Genomic DNA, 19,663 nt, shown 5'->3' on the forward strand with positions numbered 1-19,663 from the left:
TAAAACTGGGGTGTTTGCTACAGTAACCCTACTATAGTTTATATAAATAAGCTGCTGTGTAGCCCCGGGGGCAGCCGTTCAAGCTGGAAAAAAGGAGAAAAGGCACAGGTTACATAGCAGATAACAGATAAGCTCTGTAGAATACAATAGTGTTTTATCTGTTATCTGCTATGTGCCTGTGCCTTTTCTCCTTTGAATGGCTGCCCCCATGGCTACACAGCAGCTTATTTATATAAATTATAGTAGACTTTCTGAAGTAAACACACAACTTTTACCAGTGCAGGGCAGCAGCACATTATATTTTAGTTACTTTTATACACTTTCATTTTTTGGTGTTACTGTTCCTTTAACCAGACAAATATGGGGCAGTTGTCTAATCCACTGCCCAAATATAATCTTCTACATTTGTTGCCCTATTATTGGGCATCCGTTGGCGATAGCTGCCAGCTAGGTGCCCCACTAGATGTGCCCTGTATCCTATTCAGCCAATAGTATCGCTGCATTTCAGCAACCCATAGCTGGCACCTAGGTCTAAAGGTCTAACCTGCACAAAATGGAATTCTATTTATATATATATATTATTGCCTGATGTACATTTTTTTTTAATGTTTTATTTTTTAAATATTAATTTGTATTTCAGGAGTATTATCCCCTTAAATACTACTCAAAATAAAATCCATGTAATGTATCTAAACTGTTTAGAACAGTATTCATTACAATATGGAGCAGATTCACTAACATTATAGAACCTTTTCTTCTGTTTTCTCTTTCCCTAGGGGAACGAAATAAACCAGCCTCAAATTTCACAATAATTTGTGTTTTCGAAAACAAAATTTCCATAAAATATTGATAAACTTGCTACGCTTTGACCATAGGAGAAACGTCAGTGAACACTTTATACATTTCAAAAATGATTTAGCGAATAGCAGCAAAATCACATTTTCCGAAAAATCATTCTTGTACAGAAGGAGAAGGGGAAAAAAAAACCCGTGCTTAACTAAAATGCTCAGAAATAAAATATTTAACGGAGAGAAATGTAAGTTTTTTTATCCAAAATTCTAGTGGCAAAATCATAAAACCTACATACTTTTTTTGCATAAACCTTCCGTCACTGCCAACAGAACTAATGTTTTTGTTTCAATCACTTTTTGTATTTCCTAGGGGATATTTTAGCTAAAGCTGGGAAAGTCCAGTAGAAAACACTTTATCCAGGTGCAAAAGCGGAATATTTTCACTCCTCACTCGCTTCTACAGATATTTCCGTGGATAAAGGAAGGGGCGAGGGAAGGACTAAGAGAAGACATAGGTATGAACCTGAGCTCTTGTTCTGGAATGAGTTTGCACATACAGATATGGGATCTGTTATCTGGGATGCTTGTGTTTTCCAGATAAGGGATCTAACAGTATGCCTTCTATAAAACATTGGAACATGAAATAAACCCAATAGGATTGTTTAGCCTCCATATAGAGATTCCTGCAGCTTTACTTCCCATCAAATACGAGGAACTGTTTTATTATGACTGAGAAAATGGAAATCATTTTTAAAAATACTTTGGAATGGGCTCTATGGCCGTCTCATAATTGGGATCTTTCTGGATAACGGGTAGTGGATCCCATTGCTGTATGTTTGTGCATAACCCAAGATACATTTATACAGTTGTTCCTTGTACATTTGTTCACTGATTGGCCTTCACAGATTCAATGATACCATGTGCCAAATTCAAATGGAATTATGGGTAACGGGTCAAGACCTGTGTTAAGCAGTTATACCAGGTTACACGCTAATGGGCCAGCCCTTTTTTTTTTTTAAGAACTAAGGGACAGACATGCAGAGTTAGTGAATGCAACAGGTGGCTGAAGCCTTAGGTGCAACACCGACAAGTGAATGCAGAGGAGAAAACCAATTGTGCCCCAATCCAAATTCATATTATTTTTACATTTTCTAATGATAATGAAGTCAGAATTAATAAAAGTATATTCATTTCAAAATATGAGTGGGAATAAATAAACATGTGGCCGGTGCTTTGGTCTAAGACTAAGATTAGCCAAATGTGAGTTTAGAGCTTAATACATAAAAACTCACCCATGTTCTATTCATTCCTATGGGATTTTTAGATGGGTGAAAGTTAGAACTCACCATTTGATAAACACAATTCTAAAAATCCCATAGGAATGAATAGAACGTGGGTGAGTTTCTATGTATTTAGCTCTAAGCTCACATTTGGCTAAATCTGCCCCTTAGTCTTAGATCAAGGCACCGGCCACATGTCTATTTTATTGGTGAGTTCTAACTTTCACCCATTGATTAATACGCTTCTAAAAATCCCATAGGAATGAATAGAACATGGGTGAGTTTTTATGTACTTAGCTTGAAACTCACATTTGGATAAATGGTATTCACGAACTCCCGCCCCTGAAAAGCTTGATTTAAGGTGCTAAAGACCAGGCTGCTGAGCTGGAACCATATAGAGGGATCACATTGGCATCTTTAATACCAAAGCTTTTCCAGGTGGGTGACTTTTATACAGTTTTTGGCTACAGGATGGGCGTGAATGTCTCTGAATGCTTCATATGTAATAACATTTAACTTATATACAGGTTACAGGGATTCTCATTGACAATCTACAAAGTCTGAAATAAGAAAAAAGGGGTTTCTTTACTTAGCAATGACCCAACGTGTCATAAATATTAGTGTATTTATTGTATAAAGCTATTGCTCAGTGTTGGACTCTATATGAGGTGCTGTGGATACAAGGTGGGAAGCACTCCTATTGGCCGGAGGCATTGCACTTGTGCTGTAGAGAGAAGCCTGATGGATAGACACGTGCAGGGGGGCTTGACGGCCCACTTGGCTTTGCTTGCAGTGAGAATATTTACATTGAGATGGTTATTTAATAAAAGTCCCACTTAGTCCGGCTGACAGTCCGTTCAGCTGACAGTCGCTACTCCTGCTTCTTTGTCTCCCTCACCACCAGCGGTCTCCACCTTGTTCAGCTTACCCATACTCTTCACCAATTCCCAGGAGGATTTGATTGTGTCCTTTAGGCTTTTCTCCAGTATCCAACCTTCACTCTCACACTCGGGATCTTCAGGGTTGGCAATGCTCTCCAAACACGTGTGCAGAAACCTCAGGCCAATCATAACAACCATCTGCAGATGAGATACCAGGAAGCTTGTTAGTAAGTGAAAAGATCATGCCAAACCGTTTCCAGGTCCAACCTGTGACCACCCAAACGTGGTCGGACTAAAAACCCATCATGGGATGGGTAGGGCAACAATATTATATAATGGGATGTCTTTCCCCTGAATGATGCTAAGTGATGTCATTAGTTATGATTAGTGAGGTCATTTGTATGACATAAATTACAGAAACCTTTATTATGAAAACTAATGTCCCACCCCCAATACCTGGTTGCAGTTCTGTTAAGTTTATAAGAGACCTCTGTCTGTTGCCTTTATATTATAATGGTGTTCTCTCCGTGACTTCTAGTATCCTTAGATTATTAAGTATAAAATCTGTATAATGTTCATGGAATAATATAGTGAATAATGTACCCCCTATTGTAACATATAGGGATATTATAAGTCACCAAGGAGTTCCTTATAATATATAGTGAATAAAGTGCCCCCTATTGTAACATATAGGGATATTATAAGTCCCCGAGGAGTTCCTTATAATATATAGTGAATAAAGTACCCCCTATTGTAAAATATAGGGATATTATAAGTCCCGAGGAGTTCCTTATAATATATAGTGAATAAAGTGCCCCCTATTGTAACATATAGGGATATTATAAGTCACAGAGGAGTTCCTTATAATATATAGTGAATAAAGTGCCCCCTATTGTAACATATAGGGATATTATAAGTCACCAAGGAGTTCCATGACCATATAAAAGCACAAGGCCAAAGGTGACTTCTAATATCCTCATATTTTACAACAGGGGGTACGTTTATTATAATATACAAGTTTCAGTGAGTCATGTGACAGAAATTACACCACTAAGCTCCGATTATAACTGAGGACATCACTAAGCACCGTTTATAAGGATATAATTTACAGGGAAATGACCAAACGATATATTTGCCCTACTAGTTAAAATGGCTGTGGCTCTATGATGACTGAATATCTCCTTATGGTTCCAACTAAGGTGTTACATTATCCTATAAATTTCTACATGATGGACTGCAACTACATGGCCTGCAATACACATGGCCTGCAACTACATGGCCTGCAACTACATGGCCTGCAATACACATGGCCTGCAACTACATGGCCTGCAACTACATGGCCTGCAATACACATGGCCTGCAATACACATGGCCTGCAACTACATGGCCTGCAACTACATGGCCTGCAATACACCTGGCCTGCAATACACATGGCCTGCAATACACATGGCCTGCAACTACATGGCCTGCAACTACATGGCCTGCAATACACATGGCCTGCAATACACATGGCCTGCAATACACATGGCCTGCAATACACATGGCCTGCAACTACATGGCCTGCAACTACATGGCCTGCAATACACATGGCCTGCAATACACATGGCCTGCAACTACATGGCCTGCAACTACATGGCCTGCAACTACATGGCCTGCTGGATAAAAATGAATTCTGTTTATTGTTTGGAATTGAAGCTATTGAGGGGTTAGAATTGCCCTCTCCTATGTATACACTAAGCTCAGAAACTTTCAGTGATGTCCAACTCACAGCAGTCCCTGCATTTTCAGACAGCTATTCAGAACCACTGGAGAACATTAGACGAGCCTGGAGGAGGAGGAGACTACCTATAGAGCAGTGATCCCCAACCAGTGGCTCAGGGGCAACATGTTGCTCCCCAACCCCTTGGATGTTGCTCTCAGCGCCCCCAAACCAGGGAGTTATTTTTGAATTCCTGACTTGGGGGCAAGTTTTGGTTGAATAAAAACAAGATTTCTTACCAAATAAAGCCCCTGTAAGCTGATAGGGTGCATAGAGGCTGCCTAATAGCCAATCACAGCCCTTATTTGGCTCCTCCATGAACTTTTATGGTGCTTGTGTTGCTCTCCTTTTTACAACTGACTGTGGCCCATGAGTAAGAAAGGTTGGGGATCCCTGCTATAGGGGAAACCTATTTTTGGCCTATAGAAGAAGATTAGGCAACTTGTTTAGATGTTTCCAATACAAGAAGATGTGCTACAACCAGAGCTTGTGGAAGAAGTAAAGTTCCAAACAGATTTCCATTTACCTCCAGGATCCAGACCAGCATCACCATTCCTCCCATGGAGCTCATCATACTGGTGTAGTAGGTCAGCAGAGCCTCCTTGCAGCCTCGGGTCCACAGGTTCAACTCCTCCGTCTGGTGATCGTAACTGTAATGAGCTGAGTTGTTTGTCACTTGCAGCTGGATGCAGGGCCGGGGGGAGCTGGGGTTGCAGCAGCTGAAGGGAACCCCGTCGATCAAATACTTGCCGTCTACATTGCTCTTAATGCGACTGCACAGAAAGAAAGCAGAAAATAAATGGGAAGATGGAGGAATCAGTTGGGTAGAATGTGTCTGACTGCTACCATTCTGCTCTATGGGGTGTTAGAGCTCAGTGGCAGCATTAACACCCTATGGAATCATTACTCCCTGACTCCCGCTGCAAGCAGGGAATAAGGATTTGCCCAGTTGATATTATGTAAGATTTCCATTTGATAAATCTTATTTAATGAGCCCCTTTATTTTAAAGCATTAGTCAACATTACAAACAATATTTGCAATTTATCCGCATTGTTGTAGCACTTGAAAGCAATGAATTCGGATTCAAATTCCTTTGAAACATATTTGCTGTTGGGGGGGGGGAATAATATTTTCACAGTATATGAAAGGGGTCAGTGCAATGGCTGCCCTGCTGGCACAAGAAGGGTTAATGAAATCCCACAGCTTGCTGCCTCCCATGCAAAGACATCTCTTTATCACGGTGCATTGTGGGACTTTTGTCTTTTCTCCGGGATTAGTGGAGACCAATCCTCAAACAGGGATAAGAATGATCTGATCAGCAGCTATTTATATCCCCCCCCCCCCCCCAGCCCCTCTCCTGCCTACACAGCACTTCCTAAATACCGGCCCATTGGCTAACGTCGGCCAACCCTCCCCTGCCGGTTCTTTTTTTTTTGTTTAAATTAAAAGGTTAAAATCGAGATTATAATTAAATGATAAAAACCTGGAAACTATAAAATATACAAGTAATTATTATTTGAATGAGGTTTGTTGTACAAAAAATGTATTTTTTAATTTGGATTCTGTGCAGCAGTTTGTGAGAATGCTGGCTTCCTAGTGTAAGGCTAGTGTAAGGCTAATGTAAGGCTAGTGTAAGGCTAGTGTAAGGCTAGTGTAAGGCTAGTGTAAGGCTAGTGTAAGGCTAATGTAAGGCTAGTGTAATGCTAGTGTAAGGCTAGTGTAAGGCTAGTGTAAGGCTAGTGTAAGGCTAGTGTAAGGCTAATGTAAGGCTAGTGTAATGCTAGTGTAAGGCTAGTGTAAGGCTAATGTAAGGCTAGTGTAAGGCTAGTGTAAGGCTAATGTAAGGATAGTGTAAGGCTAGTGTATGGCTAGTGTAAGTCTAGTGTAAGGCTAATGTAAGGCTAGTGTAAGGCTAATGTAAGGCTAGTGTAAGGCTAGTGTAAGGCTAGTGTAAGGCTAGTGTAAGGCTAATGGAAGGCTAGTGTAAGGCTAGTGTAAGGCTAATGTAAGGCTAATGTAAGGCTAATGTAAGGCTAGTGTAAGGCTAATGTAAGGCTAGTGTAAGGCTAGTGTAAGGCTAGTGTAAGGCTAATGGAAGGCTAGTGTAAGGCTAATGTAAGGCTAATGTAAGGCTAATGTAAGGCTAGTGTAAGGCTAATGCAAGGCTAGTGTAAGGCTAATGTAAGGCTAGTGTAAGGCTAGTGTAAGGCTAGTGTAAGGCTAATGTAAGGCTAGTGTAAGGCTAATGTAAGGCTAGTGTAAGGCTAGTGTAAGGCTAATGTAAGGCTAGTGTAAGGCTAGTGTAAGGCTAGTGTAAGGCTAATGTAAGGCTAGTGTAAGGCTAGTGTAAGGCTAATGTAAGGCTAGTGTAAGGCTAATGTAAGGCTAGTGTAAGGCTAATGTAAGGCTAGTGTAAGGCTAGTGTAAGGCTAAGGCTAGTGTAAGGCTAGTGTAAGGCTAATGCAAGGCTAATGCAAGGCTAGTGTAAGGCTAATGTAAGGCTAGTGTAAGGCTAATGTAAGGCTAGTGTAAGGCTAATGTAAGGCTAGTGTAAGGCTAGTGTAAGGCTAATGTAAGGCTAGTGTAAGGCTAATGTAAAGCTAGTGTAAGGCTAATGTAAGGCTAGTGTAAGGCTAATGTAAGGCTAATGTAAGGCTAGTGTAAGGGTAATGTAAGGCTAATGTAAGGCTAGTGTAAGGCTAATGTAAGGCTAGTGTAAGGCTAGTGTAAGGCTAATGTAAAGCTAGTGTAAGGCTAGTGTAAGGCTAGTGTAAGGCTAATGTAAAGCTAGTGTAAGGCTAGTGTAAGGCTAATGTAAGGCTAGTGTAAGGCTAATGTAAGGCTAATGTAAGGCTAGTGTAAGGGTAATGTAAGGCTAATGTAAGGCTAGTGTAAGGCTAATGTAAGGCTAGTGTAAGGGTAATGTAAGGCTAGTGTAAGGCTAATGCAACTCTAATGCAAGGCTAGTGTAATGCTAATGTAAGGCTAATGTAAGGCTAAGGCTAGTGTAAGGCTAGTGTAAGGCTAATGCAAGGCTAATGTAAGGCTAGTGTAAGGCTAGTGTAAGGCTAGTGTAAGGCTAGTGTAAGGCTAATGTAAGGCTAGTGTAAGGCTAGTGTAAGGCTAGTGTAAAGCTAGTGTAAGGCTAGTGTAAGGCTAGTGTAAGGCTAATGTAAGGCTAGTGTAAGGCTAATGTAAGGCTAATGTAAGGCTAGTGTAAGGGTAATGTAAGGCTAGTGTAAGGCTAGTGTAAGGCTAATGTAAGGCTAGTGTAAGGCTAGTGTAAGGGTAATGTAAGGCTAGTGTAAGGCTAGTGTAAGGCTAATGCAACTCTAATGCAAGGCTAGTGTAAGGCTAATGTAAGGCTAATGTAAGGCTAAGGCTAGTGTAAGGCTAATGTAAGGCTAAGGCTAATGTAAGGCTAAGGCTAGTGTAAGGCTAGTGTAAGGCTAGTGTAAGGCTAGTGTAAGGCTAATGCAAGGCTAATGTAAGGCTAGTGTAAGGCTAGTGTAAGGCTAATGTAAGGCTAGTGTAAGGCTAATGCAAGGCTAATGTAAGGCTAGTGCAAGGCTAGTGTAAGGCTAATGTAAGGCTAGTGTAAGGCTAATGTAAGGCTAGTGTAAGGCTAATGTAAGGCTAGTGTAAGGCTAATGTAAGGCTAGTGTAAGGCTAGTGTAAGGCTAATGTAAGGCTAGTGTAAGGCTAATGCAAGGCTAATGCAAGGCTAGTGTAAGGCTAGTGTAAGGCTAGTGTAAGGCTAATGTAAGGCTAGTGTAAGGCTAATGTAAGGCTAATGCAAGGCTAGTGCAAGGCTAGTGTAAGGCTAATGTAAGGCTAGTGTAAGGCTAATGTAAGGCTAGTGTAAGGCTAGTGTAAGGCTAATGTAAGGCTAGTGTAAGGCTAATGTAAGGCTAGTGCAAGGCTAATGCAAGGCTAATGCAAGGCTAATGCAAGGCTAGTGTAAGGCTAGTGTAAGGCTAGTGTAAGGCTAATGTAAGGCTAATGTAAGGCTAATGTAAGGCTAGTGTAAGGCTAGTGTAAGGCTAATGTAAGGCTAGTGCAAGGCTAATGCAAGGCTAATGCAAGGCTAGTGTAAGGCTAATGCAAGGCTAATGCAAGGCTAGTGTAAGGCTAATGCAAGGCTAGTGCAAGGCTAGTGCAAGGCTAGTGTAAGGCTAATGTAAGGCTAGTGTAAGGCTAATGTAAGGCTAGTGTAAGGCTAGTGTAAGGCTAGTGTAAGGCTAATGTAAGGCTAGTGTAAGGCTAATGCAAGGCTAATGCAAGGCTAGTGTAAGGCTAGTGTAAGGCTAGTGTAAGGCTAGTGTAAGGCTAATGTAAGGCTAGTGTAAGGCTAGTGTAAGGCTAATGTAAGGCTAATGCAAGGCTAATGCAAGGCTAGTGTAAGGCTAGTGTAAGGCTAATGTAAGGCTAATGCAAGGCTAATGTAAGGCTAGTGTAAGGCTAATGTAAGGCTAATGTAAGGCTAATGTAAAACACAACAGCAACCCTAGGACTCAGGGAGGGAGTGTAACTCCTGGGGCAGAACCACAGAAAGAGGAGACGGGGGGGGTAAAGATGGATTGTTGATATGAGTGACTGGCAATGTATAGCTCACAATTGAAGTCCCAATCATATTCACCCACACACTAGGGTCAGATGATCAGGAGGCTAGGAGCCAGTAAAGCTGCCTGTATGTTTAGGGGTGTGGGGAACCCCACGCAGACATAGGGAGAGCATACAAGCCCCTTGCAGATAGTGGCCCAGCTAGGTCCCAAGTGATGAAAGGCAGCAATGCTAAGTGCCAGGGTCGGACCCCAGGGGCCCCTGACTGCCCACTCACCTGCCCAATACCCTTCCCCCCACTGCATGCATACCTTATCCTTTGCTGCAGTTGGGGGAGGGAGGGCAGGAGGGGCGGATCGGGTCTGGGTCGGCAGAGCCCACTGGGTTTTATCCCGGTGTCCCGCAGGCCCCGTCCAACCTTGCTTAGTGGTACAGGTACAGGATCTATTATGTTTGGAACCTGGGGATTTCCGGAACACTAAATACACCCAATAGGATTGTTTTGCCACCAATATGGATTCACACAGCTTAGTTACAAGTTATTGTAATCTTATTACAGAAAAAAGGGAATTATTTGTAAAAATGAACATTATTTGTTTATAATGAGCTGTATAGGAGGTGGCCTTCTTGTAATTCAGAGCTTGATAGATAATGGGTTTCCGTATAACCTACCCTATACCTGTACCTGTAATAGTCAATAGGAAGAGAATCTGTGAAATACAAAACTGCCCAAATGGTCAAATTAATAACATTATTCTAGAGCAGAGAGGCCTCGACCACAAAGGCTTGTGGGATACTTGTAGTTACGCTACACCATGAAGATCCGCTGACATTTCTGTTCCGTGTGGGACGAATACCTTTACTTGCATAGCGGCCAGTAATATCCAAGTGGGACATTAGCTCAAAGCATAACAGAGTCCCCCCCCAGCGTCTGCCCAAGGGCCACTCCTACTAAAAAATGATATTCCCAAAGATACAATTACAGGCAAAAAACTATGAACGATGTGATTCAAATCAGTGTTTTTTAAGAAACAAATAATTAAAAAAATATATAAAATATATAAAATTAGTTTTCTTAAAGCCAAAAGCTTGTCCCAAATGTATAATCTTAAATAGTACAAAAGACATGGGGGTTCCTTATCAGGGCTAATACAGTAGCGAGGTGGGTTTCACTGGAGTAAAGACCCCCAGCTTCTCATATTTTATCCAAGGGATATCTGTGTGAGTCACAGACTTTCAGTGTGGGTGGGGCTATAACAAACCCATAGCCAATCAAGGCAAAAACTACAGGGTGGGCCATGATGAGAGATTAGGAGGCTAACGAGAAGGTAAGTGGGCAACCGGGACACCAGGGCAGGCTCGGGAGTTAATCCCGTACTTTACAGAGAGGTCCAATAGCCCACTAGGTGCTGCTGAACTACCCCTGCCTCCCACCAACTCCCTATAGGAGAGGCCTGGAACTTGTAGTTTAACAAGAGCTGACAGATCAGGCATAGGATAAATGTTACCTGCTAACTATAAGTGGTAATGTCTGATATATATAATATAGAAACCACTACTATATGTTCTGGTCTTCCAGACCAATTAGAGCTGGGCATGGAGCTACCACATATCCACAGCACCCTATAGTGATAAATCTTATAGAACTGCACCCTACCCCTTCCTATGTCCCATTCCTCATTAAGACTGTAAGCTCTGTGGGACAGGGACCTGTTCCTCTGCTGTAGGAGTGACAACCTTAGGAATCCCCTCACCAGCTCACTTGAGGACGGGGGTGCTAAGGGTTTGTAGTTCTTTAGAGTAAGGTTAACAATCCCTACTGTGTGTATCATTATTACAGTATGTTTCCATTCTTGGTCTCCCAGTTGTGAGTTACTAACAGGTTACTAAGCCACTACTACAGCCTCCTCCACATACTCACTCTTTCACTTCCTTGGAGCTGAAGTCCAGATAGCGGTTGCTGACCCACTGGAGCTCAAACCAGTCTCTGAAGCCTTTGTTTCCACAGCACTTGAACTCGATCTGCAGCAAGTCAATGGTCTTCTTCATAAAGCACCGGCCGGGGGTGTCAGTATCCTTATAGTAGCGCATACCATTCTTTAAGCCGTGGGCCAAGGTGCTGTCCAAGGAGCCCCTGGCCAAGAAGCAGACCACGCCAGTGAAGAAGATGAAGACGTTGAAGAGGAGACAGACGGTCAGATAAGGTTTCAGCATGGGCTTCCACTTGGCAAACTTGTTGGGATCCAGGGAATCGTAGCAGATTTTCCCTGCAAACGCATTGAGGGCACAGGCCAGGGCGCCCATCAGTATCAAGGAATTGGGTACAAAATGGCTCTCTTCGTTGTCCATTATCTCACTGCGCTTCCTCAGCTCGATTTTCAGGAATATCCCCATGCTGAAGAGGGCAATGCCTGCCAAGACGCAGCACCAGTTCATCAGCCATAGCCCTTGGGCTAGTTTCACTCTCCTCTTTAGGTTAAATTTCGTTTTCATTAGGGCCATGGTGGCAAATGGGTGGGATGCAGAAACAGCAGATATATCAATATTTCCGTATTAAGATCTGTCGGAGATTAGCAGTCAGTCCTCGAATAATGGAGGCAAGAGGTGACGTTGTTCCATACTGGAGACCCTACGTGGGGCAAGAGGAATCCTGGAGTCACCGAAGGGGAGGATATTAATAGCACAATCACGAAAGGGAAATCGGCAGAGACAACACCTACACCTACTTCTGGGGGCCCCGTTCCACCAAAGAAGGGAGAGACTCAGTGTTTCAGGTGGTTAAACTGACATTCGCAAGACGTCATCCTAATACCTCTAATCTCCTTCATCCCATTTGGGAGAAGCTCTGGCCACTACATAAGCACCAGGTATAATCCTCCTTTTACTGGTTAGTGGATTTCTCCTTTCACACACCAGGAGGCACGGAATGAGGGGATAATGGAGAAATGAGTTCCGCAAGAGGGTTCAGAACATAGTTACAGAGTTACATAGGGTTGAAAAAAGACCAGAGTCCATCAAGTTCAACCCATCCAAGTAAACCCAGCACCCACACCCTATACTTACCTATCTATACACTCACATACATAAACTATATATACAAACACTAATACTAACTGTAGATATAAGTCCCCAAGCTCAGTGACTGCCCAAGGGCAGGGAAAAAGGGCATTTATCCAGGGACCCAGCATCAGATAGGCTCTTTGGGGAGAACAACATAGATAGAAGTACAAAGGGCATATTATGATTTGTATTGTAATGTTTCTTAGATACTTTTAGCTCCTGGGGGATTACTGGATGCCCACTACCTCATAATACAATCATTTTATTGGTTGCAATAGGTTGGCATTAATGCCCATGCCAAGAGAATGTACCTGGCAGGAAGATAAGATGGTACAGGTATGGGATCCATTATCCAGAAACCTGTTATCCAGAAAGCTCCAAATTACATAAAGCCCATCTCCCATAGACTCCATTTTAATCAAATAATACAGAATTTTTAAATGTATTTTCTTTTTCTGTGTAATAATAAAACAGTTCCTGTACTGTTACCCCTTATTGGGGCAGAACAGTCCTATTGGGTTTATTTCATGGTTAAATGATTCCCTTTTCTCTGTAATAATAAAACAGTACCTGTACTTGATCCCAACTAAGATATAATTACCCCTTATTGGGGCAGAACAGCCCTATTGGGTTTATTTAATGGTTAAATGATTCCCTTTTCTCTGTAATAATAAAACAGTACCTGTACTTGATCCCAACTAAGATATAATTACCCCTTATTGGGGCAGAACAGCCCTATTGGGTTTATTTAATATTTTATTAATTTTTTAGTAGACTTAAGGTATGGAGATCCAAATTACGGAGAGACCCCTTATCCAGAATATCCTTAGTCCCGAACATTAAGTAAACCTTTCAAGTAAGTGAATGTAAAATTGATGAAAGTGCTACTCTAAGCACTTTTGCAATTTACATTGATTTTTAAATTCCAGGCTATTAAGGGGATACATATAATGTTACTATGAATGAACTTTCCTACAACGGCTGGTATGGGATCTCTTATCCAGAAAGTTCCGAATTACGGAAAGGCCATCTCCCATAGACTCCATCTTAATCAAATAATCACATTTTTAAAAATGGTTTCCTTTTTCTCTGTAATAATAAAACAGTACCTGTACTTGATCCCAACTAAGATATAATTACCCCTTATTGGGGCAGAACAGCCCTATTGGGTTTATTTCATGGTTAAATGATTCCCTTTTCTCTGTAATAATAAAACAGTAGCTGTACTTGATCCCAACTAAGATATAATTACCCCTTATTGGGGGCAGAACAGCCCTATTGGGTTTATTTCATGGTTAAATGATTCCCTTTTCTCTGTAATAATAAAACAGTACCTGTACTTGATCCCAACTAAGATATAATTACCCCTTATTGGGGGCAGAACAGCCCTATTGGGTTTATTTAATGGTTAAATGATTCCCTTTTCTCTGTAATAATAAAACAGTACCTGTACTTGATCCCAACTAAGATATAATTACCCCTTATTGGGGGCAGAACAGCCCTATTGGAGATCCAAATTACGGAAAGACCCCTTATCCGGAATACCCTTGGTCCCAGAGCATTCTGGATAACGGGTCCCATACCTGTACTACAAAGGAAAATGGGCATGATGTAAATAAACAGTGATTTCAACATTTTTGTTATAAACTCTCAGCACCCCCACAGACATGGGGCACCAGTTGAACATCACTGCCATAAAGTGCTTCTGTCACCAGTGTGACACGTGATGGACCCAAGGAGGTCACCCAGTTTGGACACTTTTAAAGACATAAACCGTGTGTCCAGAGTAGCAGGGAGCCATGGCATTTGTCCAAGAGTAACCATAGAAACGGAGGCAGTTTCTCTTGCAGGTGCTTATTCCTACAATCTGCCCTTACAGGGGATGAGGGGTTAAAGCAGTAAAAGCCTTTGCTCAGGACATCCATAAGCCTTGTAAACTGAGTTAAGCCCCTGACCGTGCGTAGAGCGGACATACTACGGCTGGCAGATGGGTGCGCAGTAACTGGCGACTAAATAGGTTAACGAGACAACTTGGGGAATCTGCCTAGTGATATCCCATGTTGCACCTGGGGCCACACTGTTGTCCTTATTCACCTCCAGCTCTGAACCTGACACAGTGCCACGCCCACCAGCTCCTCCCAACTCCATTCTGCCCCTGGGGGGCCCAGGAGGTGTCAGGGGCCAATCTTTGTTTGTGACTTCTATTAAAACCACTAATTCTCCCTACAGGTAAAGGTAGATTATTATTAGATAAAATATAGTAATATATCGTTTAGATATATATCAGGCCTAAGAAGTTAATTAGGAGCAACATCTCTAATATATAAATATATCTATCAGTGATATATTAGACCTAAGGCGTTAGTTAGGACCGTGGAAGTCCCTCCAGTACAGACCCAGTATTCCTCAAATTCATTTATCTTAAAAGGAGAAATGAGCATTTACTGATAGCGTGCAGCCACCAACATAAAGCAGCAATTAGGTATTTGAAACACAATCTCATTAAGCTATTATCGTCATTTTCCTCTACACAAAACACACCCCATTGCACTTTATCCCGTTGAAGGGTATTTACTCTCCACCAGCAATAGGCTAAGAAGCTTAATTATACACGAATCTTTGTTCAGGGTGCGCCCCCTGCTGGGAGTATAAGGGAATTTAGCTGCAGGCATTTAATACTAAGATGTGATGTTTTTATTATCCTTTTATTCCTCTGGCAGCCCATTCACCCCTATTGGTTTGTACTCACTGCATTACTGGGAACCAGTGAACTTAGGCAGAAGGCAATTTGACCCATAGCAAAAAAATGCATTAACCCATTTGTTCCTTTGCGGTGGATCTACAAAGAACTTCTGTCCATGAGGGCTTTCATGTACTAGCCAGCGCTCATTCACCTCAGCATTTTTACAACACACATTAGTGTGCACTCCCCTTCCCCCCACAGTGTCACTGTGTGTGTGTTTGTGGGGCGCTGACAAGTGGCAACTAGGGCTCTGACTAGGGGAGTGGAGGGAGAGGGTGCGCCCTAGCCACGTGCCTCTTCTGCCTCCCCCATAGTTCTGGCCCCGATTGTGGAAGGGTTTAATCACACTGGGGGCAAATTGGACATTGTGTAGTTCTTTCCCACCCCAGCAGTTGCAGGGTATTCCCTCTATTACCCCTGCTTTTCAGTATAATGCTTTGTGAGCTTGTATCACCCCCCCCCCCACATCCATCAAGTTCAACCTCTTTATCATTGCAAAGCCCACCTACCTGTTCTTTTACCGTCACATTAGTACATATAAGGGGTGTGGCCAAAATATTGGTACAGCATACCTGTGTTCAGGGGGGGCGGGGGCTCAGACACATGACTTGTACAGGACCCAATGATTTCTGATGGTGGCCCTGTGGGAGTGTATCAGCAGGGCAGAGTAACGCACAGGGTAACCTAAGCTATAGCCTAGGGGTCTAGTGTGATCAGGGGCCCATCTAGCTTTTGTAAGATATTATTTCACTTTCTCCCCAAGTATTTAAATATTTCGTTTTACTTGCACTGCTTGGCACTGGTTGGGTGCCCCGGGCAGAAGGTAAGTAAGGTGTGTGTGCACTCAGATGTGTAGAAAGAAAGAGAAATATTATTAAAAGCTAGATGGGCCCCTGATCATACTAGATCCCTAGGCACACCCGCAGCCTAGAAGAGGGCTCAACTCTTATTAATATGAGGCTGGTCATTGGCCGACGGCACGTGCATGACCACCTTTACTCGTCACTGTATCACATCCAGCAACTGTCCGTCCCTAGCAGGATACTGAGGTTGGTAGGCAACTTTTATTTCATTAAGATGGCCACACATGCCAAGATCTGGTCAAACTTCATCATACTGCCCGACTGTCTGGGCACGTTTGGCCAGTCACAGGGCTGGTTAGACTGATAATCCTGCAATCCTGGTAGAGCGAAGGTTATTGGCCCTGATGAAAAAGCATGTGATGTGGCTCTTCACGTCCTGCGGTTTGGATTATCCAGGTCATTGGCCAAAACTAATGCAACAATAGAAACCTAGTCAGATGTTTGTATGGATCCTCATACAAGGTGACAGCCTCAAAACTGAGGAAATTCCAGGAAAGTGTTAAATCTGGGGGGAAAAACCCACTGCTGAATAGGACTGCGGCAAAACAAAGTTTAGGGACATAAAATCAGGGTCAGTATATGTTTGGCTTTTATACATCACAAACTATTCTTAATAACTGCACATTTGTTCCCCCATGTGGAGCAGCGGCACCTGGAAAGATGGTTCTACCCAACCCAGGGCCAATAACAAGCTACACGGCTAGTTTGCTCCCATTACTAATCCTCACAGGGATCTTTCCATTACCTGCTATGAATCAAGCACTGTGTGTGGAGCTTCAGCCATCAATGAAATGCTTGTGTGAGGCGACTGTCCCAGAGGAGTGAGTAGCTGGGGGTATGAGGGGTCTCTGTAATGTACATGATTACTGTAATGAACAAAAACAACACAGGTCCATTACAGCCCAGACTTTGCCTCAACAGAGAACTAACTATCCTGTCAGTTTAGGGTCTGTTCCCCAGCTGCCGGGGTGCCTCAGCCTTGGACCCCCCACATTGAATTGACTGAAAGTCGACAGTTAAGCACAAGTAGAGGAACCACACACCATAAATTAAAGTAGCAGAAAAGCCACTGTGTCACTGCAAATGTGCAGTATGGGCAGCTGAGCGACAGCCTATCAGCATGGCATGGGCCACAATTAGCTACAGTGTTGCAAAGCTGGGATATGGCCGCCTCTCTCCAGCAGAAGACAGATAATCTTCCCAGAGTAAACCTAAGGTGGCCACTCACAGGCCGATAAAAGCTGATGTATCGACCCCTCCAGATAGAGTTGGCAGTTAATTGGCCATGTATGGGGGCTGCCAAACTCTAATGACATCTGGCCAAAGTCATCCAGGTTTGAGAATCATTGGCTGAGGACATTTGCTCACATATTCCTCACCCAATGGGTCTCTGTAGGCTCACAGTATGATATTTAATAAAATAGCTCAGTTTACAACAGTACATGGGAGGCCAAACTAGACAGATCTGCACATTGTGTGACTCTGCCAAACAAGGCGTATGGTAACCTTATATCATGTGTGCCTCTCGGGCCCCATTGCTACACACAGACAATCTGAAAACAAACCCCTGGTTAGATAGAAGTGCTGGAGTCCCAACTAGAATACAGTACAATTTAATGGCAGATCATTCATACACAGGGGTAATTAACATGTAATATAATTAGGGAAAGCATAAAGATAAATTATATTTCTATAGAAATCTCTTTGTTAAAAACTTGGAGGCGCCAGATGTGCGGTTATTTCTCCCAGCAATGCGCAAAGGCTTTATGGCAAGGAGCCCCGATCTTCTCATGGAGACGCAGCCCGTCTTCTAGATCTTCCTCCTCCCAGCGGCACAGACACTACAGACTCACGGAGTAAAATGGAATCTTCCCTCTCGGTTACATTGTGGGTGGAGCTGGGCCAAGCCGAATGGTTAAGGCACAGTATTTTGTCTGTTGAACGTAGGACAATAAAACTCCACCCCAAGATGTTCCATGCATTTGTGGCCAATGGCTCCAGTGATCACCTTTACATACATCAGCCATTAAAAAACAAAATTAAAAGCAAAGTCAAGCTCTGGTTAGTGCAGCTGGCAGCCTGATGAATTACTCGGCCTTATGTGCAGGGCCCATTCACAGCCACAAACAAGAGAGCGTTAGAAACAGTGACTCCACTTCTAGAAGATGTACTGCCCACTGATACATAGACTTACACAGTCTGTATACGGAGACATCAGCTCCAGTTGGGACCTCTGCTCCCCTTAGCGCCGATGCTCCAGTTGACGTATAACATCTATTTACACAGGCAAGTCCCCTCTACTGGATACCAATGGCCGGTCACTCTGCCCAAACACCTGTAGGCCCGCACCATGTCTGTACGGCCAGCAAATAAGGGTTGAGGCAAAAGGCTCCAACTGTTTAGAAGCCAGGAATGCGAGTTCCAATATAAATCCCTTTAGGCAATGTAGCGCTCATGCTTTATCCTTTCCTCTTGGGTCTTCCAAGCAATGTCCAGCTTCCACCTGAACTTGTGCCAATCCTCCTTGGCCGCCCAATGTCCCCAGAGCATCAGGCCCAGTCGGTGACTCTTTCCTCCTCTGGAAGGACACCCCAGTTTGGAGATGGGACATCCCTGGCCAGCCAGTTGAAATCATCTACTTGGTTCCAATTATTATTGGCCCTGTCTAGGCCGGACGCCTCGTAGTCGCCCAGGATCCCCTCGTAGGACCAGGTGAAGGGGGCAAAGTGCAGTTGGGCGCAGTCCTCGATGATGGCCCTGCTGGTGACGTGAATGTAGAAGCGACAGCGCTCGGTGCTGTGAGTGCGCAGTTGTTGGCAGGGAAAGGCAAACAGGCAGTCGCGACAGTCGTCCACAAACACCGAGGTGCAGACGGGGCCACACAGCACCTTACAGCCCCGCAGGCCCCGGATATGCAGGGTGGCGGGGGAGCCCCTCAGGGTGACGGTGCAGTCTTGCAATTGGCTCAGCGCAACATCTCTCCTCTGGATCTCAGCTGCCTCCATACACAGGGCCTGGCCTGAGAGTCCGCGCAGCCCACACAGGGCCTGGGGCTCCGCCGCTTTGGGTTTGGCCTGAGGTTCCGCAGGGGTGGGATTACTTGCAGGGGTGGGATTCCCCGCAGGGGTGGTATTACTTGCAGGGGCCGCCTCTTTCCTGCGGGATTTGAAGGCAAACTTGCCCCGGGGCTGCAGAGCTTGGCGTTTGGCCCCCAGAGCCCCCTGCATTCGGGCCAGTGAGTCCTGGGCCTGGCGGATATCATAGGGCGGGAGGAACATGAGGCTGTCATTCAGAAGCTTCTGCAATCGCTGCAACCGAGCCGCAGCCTCCCCCAGGGCCCCCGACTCCTCGCTGCCCAACAGCTCCTCGATCCCCGCCCTGTCAGAGCCGAAAGAGGCGATAAAATGGGCGCTCCTCTCCTCCAGCACAGCGCGGCCCTCCTTCTCCTGCCGCTTCCTGTCCGCCTCCCGCTGCCGCTCCTCGTCCCGCCTCTGTAACCGCTCAGGGAGGCGCCCCCGCTGGGCCAGCGACTCTCCCTCTAACTCCGGCTGCATCTCCGGCTCCATGGCGCTGTCTGCGGCGCACTGCCTTCTGGGAGCCGGTACCTCGCAGTCGGCTGATGTTTGCGTCATGAGGTAAAACCAGGCGTAAAAGTACCGCCCCTCTCTGTGATTATTGGTCAACGTCATCAACTATGCGACAGAACCCGGAAGCCAATCGGA

At 44.1% G+C, this 19,663-nt stretch overlaps 2 protein-coding genes across 2 annotated transcripts; both read right to left on the minus strand.

Annotated features, from left to right (window-relative positions):
- Nucleotides 1-2,682: 2,682 nt before the first annotated feature.
- On the minus strand, nucleotides 2,683-12,313 carry prph2 (peripherin 2 (retinal degeneration, slow)). The gene is made up of 3 exons (XM_002934683.5): nucleotides 11,197-12,313; nucleotides 5,238-5,484; nucleotides 2,683-3,150 (listed from the first exon to the last, which is right to left on the minus strand). The coding sequence occupies exons 1-3, from the start codon at nucleotides 11,775-11,777 to the stop codon at nucleotides 2,929-2,931; spliced, it is 1,050 nt and encodes a 349-aa protein (XP_002934729.1). The 5' UTR covers nucleotides 11,778-12,313; the 3' UTR covers nucleotides 2,683-2,928.
- Nucleotides 12,314-17,512: 5,199 nt separating this feature from the next.
- Nucleotides 17,513-19,645, minus strand: tbcc (tubulin folding cofactor C). The gene has a single exon (XM_002934676.5). The coding sequence runs from the start codon at nucleotides 19,628-19,630 to the stop codon at nucleotides 18,491-18,493; it is 1,140 nt and encodes a 379-aa protein (XP_002934722.3). The 5' UTR covers nucleotides 19,631-19,645; the 3' UTR covers nucleotides 17,513-18,490.
- Nucleotides 19,646-19,663: the final 18 nt, after the last annotated feature.

This window comes from Xenopus tropicalis, chromosome 5 (genome assembly GCF_000004195.4).
Source record: "Xenopus tropicalis strain Nigerian chromosome 5, UCB_Xtro_10.0, whole genome shotgun sequence".
Taxonomy (NCBI): Eukaryota; Metazoa; Chordata; class Amphibia; order Anura; family Pipidae; genus Xenopus; species Xenopus tropicalis.